Here is an 8,348-nt window from a genome sequence, read left to right as displayed (position 1 = left end):
GAAATCCTTGTAAATTAGTAACTAAAAGCTAGGCTATGGTAACCCTGCAAGTCAATGGAAGCTGCTAACGGAAAGCTTATGCTAAATTAGTAAACTCCCCTTCTGGACGCACAATGATGAATCTTGAACCAAACAACTATTCTGAATCCGGCAATAAGACAAGCAACTGCCAATTGACCGATATCTTGGCATATTACTTTAATATACAATTTACTCATTTTACAATGGCATAAATGAAAAATATGCTCTTGGGATGTTTATTCAAACTGACTGTGCAAGCAGACAGGTAGGTTTAGCAGGTAGTTGGCAGGCAGGAAGATAGGTAAGTAACTGAGCAGGCGGGTTCAAAAATAATACACTATAAAGTGCAAAACCAAAAGGAGAAAGTATGGGCCTCCGATAACTTTGTGTTCCTTTGCCAAACCAACCAAGGCATATGTGCTGAACCGCCTTTATGTTTTCCTAATAAGTAATAGTCTCAGGACTACCTTAGGTCAGTTAAAAATAAATGTCTCTGAATTTCCTTCAGTCAAAACCAAACCAAAAAATAAGATCCCATTATCTGTTTCAAACCGAATAAGTCAGTGAAAATATTTGCCACAATAGCAACATGGAGAAACAAAGAGTAAACGAAGGCTGATTATGATAATCATGCATGGGCTCTCAAACTGCAACCATCTAGGATGTGGAGGAAACACATCCATTTATTAACTAAGTATACAGGCCTATCAGTCTGACTCTTAACTTAGGCTACAACGATTGATCATTTAGTTTTGATCTGGTGCTTTTGGCAGTGGCCATGCACACCTCTTTCAAATGACAGGTTCTTACTCTTGCTCCCTAGCAGAAGACTAGGCATACTTCATTTTAGACACATCCCAAAGTTTAGGCTCACTAAATCAAAAACATTCTTAAAACCACAAGGTGCAGTGTGTCTTCCCTTGGCCATGGAAAAAAAATATCATAGCTTGTCTGGATCTTCTGTATCTTAAATAAGGTAATTAGATAAGATTACAAAACTGTTCACAGAAAAGAACTCTTCCAAAGAGAGTCTTCCAAATGCACACATTGTGTGATCTTTGTTATAATTGTTATTGCGTTGTGTGTTGTTAATGTATAGATGGTGTTTTTTGTTTTTTTGTAAGATACGTGCACTTACTTAAACAAGGATAGAGAGTTTCCTGGGCTCAAGTATTAATCACCACATGAAACATGTTCAACACAGCGCCAGATAGGAGCAGACACAAACAGATACATCAGTCATCTGAGGGAGGTCAATCAGGGACAACTCAAATTGGGAGTTCTCATGTTTTCCATTTGTTTGCAATTTTTATATCTTTTAACTTTTGGGGGTTGAACTGTGTGTTAGGGGGGAGGTGTAAATCTTAAAATTCATTTTTCTCCCTGTTGACTATGGGAGCCCAAAATATGAATCACGCAGGCAAGTTGTTTATCAGCAAGGTGGCCAAAGACTGCTCCAACAACGGCTTAACTGAAACTGAGAATCATTCCTTCATAAACCTTGAGGTCTTCCCTTGACTTATTGCAGACAAGTCGTTTGGTCTGATAGCTTTTCTATCCCCTTTCAGTATATCTCTCTGTTTTTCTCTTGGCTCTTTCACACTCCGAGTGAAGTTCCTCTTCATTTCTTTTGGATAAAGTAATCCCACCTGTAGATATTAACCTTTTCAGCACCGTTAGTAGCATGCTGTGCACAGGATATTGAAATCAAATTAAGAGATGTAAGATTGTTCAGCGCTAGAACAACCATTTTCGAATATCATATCCACTGTGGGTCCTAGGTTTATGGTTTTAATGGAATTTCTTTGCACTCACTGCATCATGTTGGACTAAAAAAGTAGAAAGTGTCCATGGTCAGTATTCAGAATCCATTCCAAGGATAATGTACCAATCCTGGGTGGCCTGGTTCTTCAAAACCTTTATAATGTTCTTGTACAAAGTTTCAACATACCACACATATGTGACCTGACTTCTTGTTTCATAAAGGTCACCTCTTCTATCGCTTCCAAAGCAGGGAATATCTCCTACTATAACAACTATTACTACTACTATTACTATTACTGCTACTTCTTTTAATGATAACCTCATCCCTTAATCGCTGATGTGATGATAATCAGTTGAGAAATAGTTGACTAATGGTGTTCATGTTTACCAATGGTGTTCATGTTAACGTAGGGAATGGTGTTCACGTTAACTAAGGAATTCACTCATACATTATTTAATAGGGTTAGGGTTAACCCTGACCCCAGTAGTATGCTATATAATAATGCTGATCATGCTTAGAAAAAGGCTTCAGTAATGCAAAAAAATACTTCAAACCGTCTTTTTAAAATGCCTTAATAAGTCTTTTTGGAAATCCGATGAACTAGAATCCTGAGAAAATGCTACAACTTTATACCACTGTTTCTCTGAGGAGAAAACTGACTGTGTTGCTTCTTTAAGAACTGCACTGCCTCGACCAAATAGCAACTGGGCAGTGTAGCTCAGGTGTGCCCTGTTCCCCTAATGAGGATTTGGCCGAACACCAATCATGAGGCTCACCTTGCCATTCACTTTAGGAGGGAGATGTTGGAATTGTAGAATTGTTGTAGGTTTAAGTGCCATAGCAATGTGCCAAATCCTATGACAGAACAGCTCTTCTGCATGACAATCAATCGTCTATGGTTCTATGTTAATATAATGAGGATATAGACAAATGTTAGGTTGTGTAACTAATATTTTATTTTTCAATTCTGTGAAAAAAGGGAACCTATCTAATGCCTTTATCAAAACAATATAATAACACAGTCACTCATTATATTATTATACAAAGGACTTCTCAAAAACAAAAAAAAAGTATTTACAAACTATGTCCATTAATGTACAAGAGTGAATGCAATGCTACCATAGCACTTGACCCCGAGATAGCTAAAATAATGTCAAAGGAATAAAAACATAAAATTATCTTTGTTTAGAGGCGGGGCAATATGGTGTGCTTAATATCCAAGTTTTAAATTAAATCTTCCTTGAAGTTAAGAGGAAAAGTCAGGCAAGATTTGTCAGATTTAAAGATGTAATGATCATAATCCTCATATTAAGGTTAAGAAAAGATCAATATGCTAAACTCAAAGAATTACAAAGATGTCTCTACTATAATGGTGGTTGCTCAACAATCCCAAATAGCAATATCTTTGAGCAGTTGCACAATACATGCTGAGCTGTATTTTGACATGCTTTAAGCAATTGCCCATTACATGCATCAACGTAATAGAGGTTTGGACTGTAAAAACATTCATTTGTCTTTAGGAGGGGCCATAATTTAATTTCCCCAAATTATTATTTTTCCTTAAAACAGGTACTATCACACTACAATACATCCTTGCACAAAATAAGGAAAATATATAAATTATAAATAACATTTAGAAATGCATTTAGTTTAACATTTAGAATCCAAAAGGAACTAAATGGGGATTAAGTCAGAGGAAATCTACATTGATAACAAAGAAACTGTTAATATATAGTATTCAATTCTTCAAACACAATATAAAATACATTCTGTACAAAATGATTAAATACAGTGTGATCAGTTTACATTCCTATGTATTAAAACCAATTTATAAATGTAAGGATATTTAATAATTCCAATGTAAACATAATATTGTTACTCCCATTGTATTTAAATCAAATATAGAGATTCACAGCACCAGCTGTTCAATAAATCTTGTTTCAACATAACAATCTGCATTCGCAGATGTTTCTATAAAAATATATGCATCTTTATTCTTGGCCTAAGAGAAAAGTCCATTAAAGGCTGAAAGTTATTAATTATACTGGTTATTACGTTTGAAAATACAAATCATCTTTAATGACTTGTTTTCCTACTCCATCCAGACAGTGATGCTGCCATGATATTAATCCTGCTGGACAATTTCTGTCTGAGTGTTGGGTCTCTGACCCCAAGAGTAGGAGCCTCACTCTCTCACCGCAAAGGTGCGGAAAGAGCCACCTTCTGTGTTGCTTTTACTGTAAAAGAAAAAAAGGGACTTTCATGAATCAGTCTACAAACACATGTGCTTCCTGTGTAGAAATCAAGCACATGGCAATTCCTTCCTTACAACTAGAAGACAATGATTCTATTTGTTCTAGCTATGCCGATCTACCAATCGTCATATCAAAGTGGCCTATCCTGTAATCCTTCCAGGCATGAGCCCTACAGAAGGACATCTACAGTGTATACAAATACATTGTGGAAGGTAAATGTTGGCAAATTGTTGCCATACTGCCGTTCTGGACCTTTCCAGCCGCCAATACCGACTCTTGTTAGCTTGATGACCTACTATTGGCAAAAGAACAAAACAGCCTTGAAATGCCGCCGTGCTAACTGATGTCAGCGATGAGGCCAGTGTATAGGTTTCAGATTCAAGGTAATTATCTCCCTAGAAAAACAATGTGTTGGTGGCCAACAGCTTTTCCATCCTCACATAATTGGATAGGCTGTAATTACTGACAGTAAAAGCCCCCCTGCCCCCCCCCACCCCCACCCCCACCCCCTTCCCTCTACATCTGGGACACATGCTGTGGTTTAAGCTTCCTATTGTCCTCCACATGAGTGATCTTAGCAAAGGAGTTTTTGTATTGGATTGTTACTCGAGCTAGGATCATTGTGAACAATCAGCCCTTTTCACACTCCAGTGAAATACAGTGGTTGATGCTAGAACAGCTCCTGTGTGTGGCCCGTCCACAGAGCTCCACCACACCATTCCTCCACAGGCTATACCTGCCAATCGATGCGGACACAGAGGCCTTCATGGCTAAGGTCTAGCCAACCACATTGTTGAGCATGATTTAAGAGACGAGGTGAACGGTTGATAAGAGGAATGGATATGGGGGATCACATGCAAAACCATGTACTTTGGCTTCTTTTGTCGATATCAATTTAAAAAATGCCTGTATGACTATTTCTTTATTTTGTAGGTCATTTCACATCCCACTTTCTACTCAGACTGGGCCAAGAGTAACATCTCATTGCTCTAGAGGCCATCTCTTTAATATTTTCCGGGAAATAATGCAGAACGACTTCTATGACCAAATTCATGTCCTAGTGCGTCAATATGGCTTTTAGGATGTCTCATGTCTACCTTTCGGACTGAACACCATTTTTCAGGACCCCAACGTAGTTCTTCCTCCTCACTAGTGGCAGGACATCTATATATCCACCTTCTGCTTTCATCGTCCCTGCATGGATGGCAGCTTTGCATATACTGGAGCTCTGTGGGAGTAAAAATACATGATAAATGTATGTATGTAGATACATACATGCAGATACATGCAGAAATATATAGTAAGAAGTTGTAACATATGATTACATAAGTGTTGATGCCCATGTGGCCCACACCAGCAGCAAAAAAAATGAAGAGACAGACAGATACACACACACACACACACACACACACACACACACACACACACACACACACACACACACACACACACACACACACACACACACACACACACACTCCTTCAGGCTTATGATTGGGTGTGGTGTGAACACAGATTGAACTGCCCCTGCCGACCTGTCATACCATCTCTGAAATGTGACAACCATTAAGGTCATGAAGAACAGAGGAACCACATCTGATCGCTTCATTAATCCTCTCCTCTATGTGCGTATGCGTCCAATGTAATTAAATCCACACAATTTTGTTTAAACCATTGATTAAAAAAATATGTAGAACTGAGACCAAAGAAACGCTGCACTTGGCCCCAGGTTCTCATAGCAAGCAGCCCTCAGTTTGCCGTCCTCTCAAGTCTCATGTCAAGGCTAAGCTAGTAGTAGTGTACAGAGGTTGCAGTTGGCGACACATTGCTGGCATCATACTACCCCTCACCATTCTTGTCAAGTGCTGGGCTATCCAAAGTATATATAGTGCCCCCACAAAACTCTCACCGGGAGAAAGGCCGCAGTACCGCTCACATAAATCATGCCATGGAGCTAGATGCTAGAACTAATCTCTGGATCCGACTAGCTACTTACATCACTGTAGATGGTGTTCCCAATAACAGGTGACCAGTAAGATGGCTGGACCTTGCAGTTTGTTGGACAGAAGACTCTAAAAGTAAAACATTGCAATTCAGGGTATATTGTTTTGGTGACCATGGGATATTTTCAACCATCATCTCAACCATCATCTCAATATATTACGACTAAATATGTGTGGCTGCAGATATAAAATACTTGTGGTGCAGTATCTTACTCTATTTAAAATAACCTTACCTTGGACAGCTGGATGAGGACTTTTTGAAGGGACAGATTTCGGCCACTGTCGTATAACAGTCGACAGACATTTCTAAGGATGAAGGCCAAGTAGTAAAGACATGTGATGCAATGTAAAATCCATATTAGATGCTGCTCTGGTTTTCTGCTGCAAAGAGAAAAGCCTTGCTTACCTTCCACTTTAGCAACCGAAAACGCATTGCTAGGTTGATATTTGCTGGAGAAGAAAACCACAATGGTAAAACTGAGAAATATACTGCCTTAGAAAAATGATATTAAAATAAACACATTATTACTCCTTCATTATTGCATTTCAAGTCCCTGATATAATCTGGTCATATATATAATTGCTCAAGGATGTAAGTGCGATCATAGCTCTCTTGGTATTTAACTTGCAGCAAAGCAGCAATGTTTACCTGAGGGATTCAATGCGGTTTTTAGTGGCCTTGACAAAGAAGGGAAACTTGTCCATTCTGGTAACATCCACCAAACCCCCGTTGTTATCAATGGCACCGTAATGGATGGCGGCACGGCAAATACTTGATAGCTGCGATACATACAGGGAATACTTGCATTAGGGTCATTTCCTATCCATCTTTGTGCAGTGCAGAAATATGAGATTCAAAGTGGCAGACTTACCACATCGTAAAACAGAGTACCCCAAATATTTCCTTTCTTATTCAAACAGTTTGCAGGACATTTGAATCTGCAGATTAAGAAAGAAACGTGTTGAAGTCATGACATTGGATTGGAACTAGAACATACAGAAAATAATACAAGCTTCAACTCAGGTAACGTAAGAAATACTGACCTGTTGCAAGATGCTCCTTTGCACTTATCCCGCAATCTGGTTTCACACTTAATGATTTGAGCTGAAGAGCAAACAAATTATCCAAATTAAAATTGAAAGAAACGTGAAAAAATCGAAAAGGTTGCTTAGAAATGAAATATGTGCAGAATCATTAAGCCCGAGATAGATTGCTACCAAGGTAAGTGTTAGTCTTAGCACTGGAAGCCCTGGCAATGGGTCTCTTCGGGGCGGCTGGCTTGGGTTTAGGAGTTGGCTTTGTGGTGGGACGTGGGAGCAAAGGACGCTGAGACTTCTCCACCTCATTCATATCCTCAGACTCTGTGCGAGTGTGTGTGTCTGAAAAAAGTGGGAAAATAATTTCTTTTGTTTTGAAGAAGGTCCTTCGGATCATAAATCCTATTTACTAATCCGAGTTTGGCTCACCTTTGAGGCACAAGTTATTCTTGCAGCCTCCTCCATAGCTGGGGGGGCATTGGGAGCAAGGACGCCCGTGCTGGTATGGCGCCTCACCTATCCAGTTGCCTCTGGAGATGGACACAACATCGAAGTGGATGGAAACTAATCCTCATTCAAGTGTCCATGTCTGCACCCCTGCTCACTTAATTATTCCATTACCTTTTGCACATGATCTACACCAAATACTCATTAGTCCCAAAGACTCATAAAAACACTCCCTGTTCCCTTTTGAACTGGCAGGTCAGCTTATATTTTTCTTTCCCTTCCCGTCATTATTTCTCTATTCTTACTTTCTACAGGAGGTTTAATGACCTCAATATGTCAAACACACTTTTCAGGCAAATCCTCAGGCGTGGTCATGCTGGCTCTGCTTCTGCCTGCTAGTGCTCTATTCACCGCATGCTGTGAGATAAACGGCTGCATAGGTCCATCGGGTTTGTAGTAGAGAGCATGTTCACAAGGCTGGAGAGTACATAGACGTTGAGAACATAACAGTGGAATGTGAGAGAGAGAGAGAGAGAAAGAGAGAGAGAGAGAGAGAGAGAGAGAGAGAGAGAGAGAGAGAGAGAGAGAGAGAGAGAGAGAGAGAGAGAGAGAGAGAGAGAGAGAGAGAGAGAGAGAGTATTAAGTAAACAAAGAGTATGAAGCTTACTTGGGGGAGTAGTTGCAAACAAGGTAAACAGAATTCTCCCATACTTCTCCCCACACTTCCATCCTCGGACACGTGTACACAGCGCACCCAACTCGGGTAGTGGTCGCCCAGACCAGCTGATGAAGGAAGAACGCAAATTTCCTGTGTTAGAG

The 8,348-nt window shown here is 39.7% G+C and overlaps 1 protein-coding gene across 1 annotated transcript in view; it reads right to left on the bottom strand.

The window, feature by feature from the left end:
• Positions 1 to 2,719: 2,719 nt before the first annotated feature.
• The window catches only part of crispld2 (cysteine-rich secretory protein LCCL domain containing 2), an 11,355-nt gene continuing 5,726 nt past the window's right edge, over positions 2,720 to 8,348 (bottom strand). The window contains exons 5-15 of the mRNA XM_030377380.1: positions 8,197 to 8,312; positions 7,512 to 7,612; positions 7,263 to 7,424; positions 7,089 to 7,149; positions 6,917 to 6,983; positions 6,694 to 6,824; positions 6,451 to 6,494; positions 6,278 to 6,350; positions 6,038 to 6,113; positions 5,139 to 5,269; positions 2,720 to 4,023 (exon numbers count right to left, since the gene is read on the bottom strand). Coding sequence (XP_030233240.1) covers positions 3,972 to 4,023; positions 5,139 to 5,269; positions 6,038 to 6,113; positions 6,278 to 6,350; positions 6,451 to 6,494; positions 6,694 to 6,824; positions 6,917 to 6,983; positions 7,089 to 7,149; positions 7,263 to 7,424; positions 7,512 to 7,612; positions 8,197 to 8,312 — 1,014 coding nt within the window. The 3' untranslated portion in view covers positions 2,720 to 3,971. The remainder of the gene's footprint in view (positions 4,024 to 5,138; positions 5,270 to 6,037; positions 6,114 to 6,277; positions 6,351 to 6,450; positions 6,495 to 6,693; positions 6,825 to 6,916; positions 6,984 to 7,088; positions 7,150 to 7,262; positions 7,425 to 7,511; positions 7,613 to 8,196; positions 8,313 to 8,348) is intronic.

The sequence above is a fragment of the Gadus morhua genome, chromosome 14 (genome assembly GCF_902167405.1).
Source record: "Gadus morhua chromosome 14, gadMor3.0, whole genome shotgun sequence".
Classification (NCBI taxonomy): domain Eukaryota; kingdom Metazoa; phylum Chordata; class Actinopteri; order Gadiformes; family Gadidae; genus Gadus; species Gadus morhua.
Note: the sequence above shows the minus strand (reverse complement) of the source record. Positions and strands in the feature narration are given on the sequence as shown.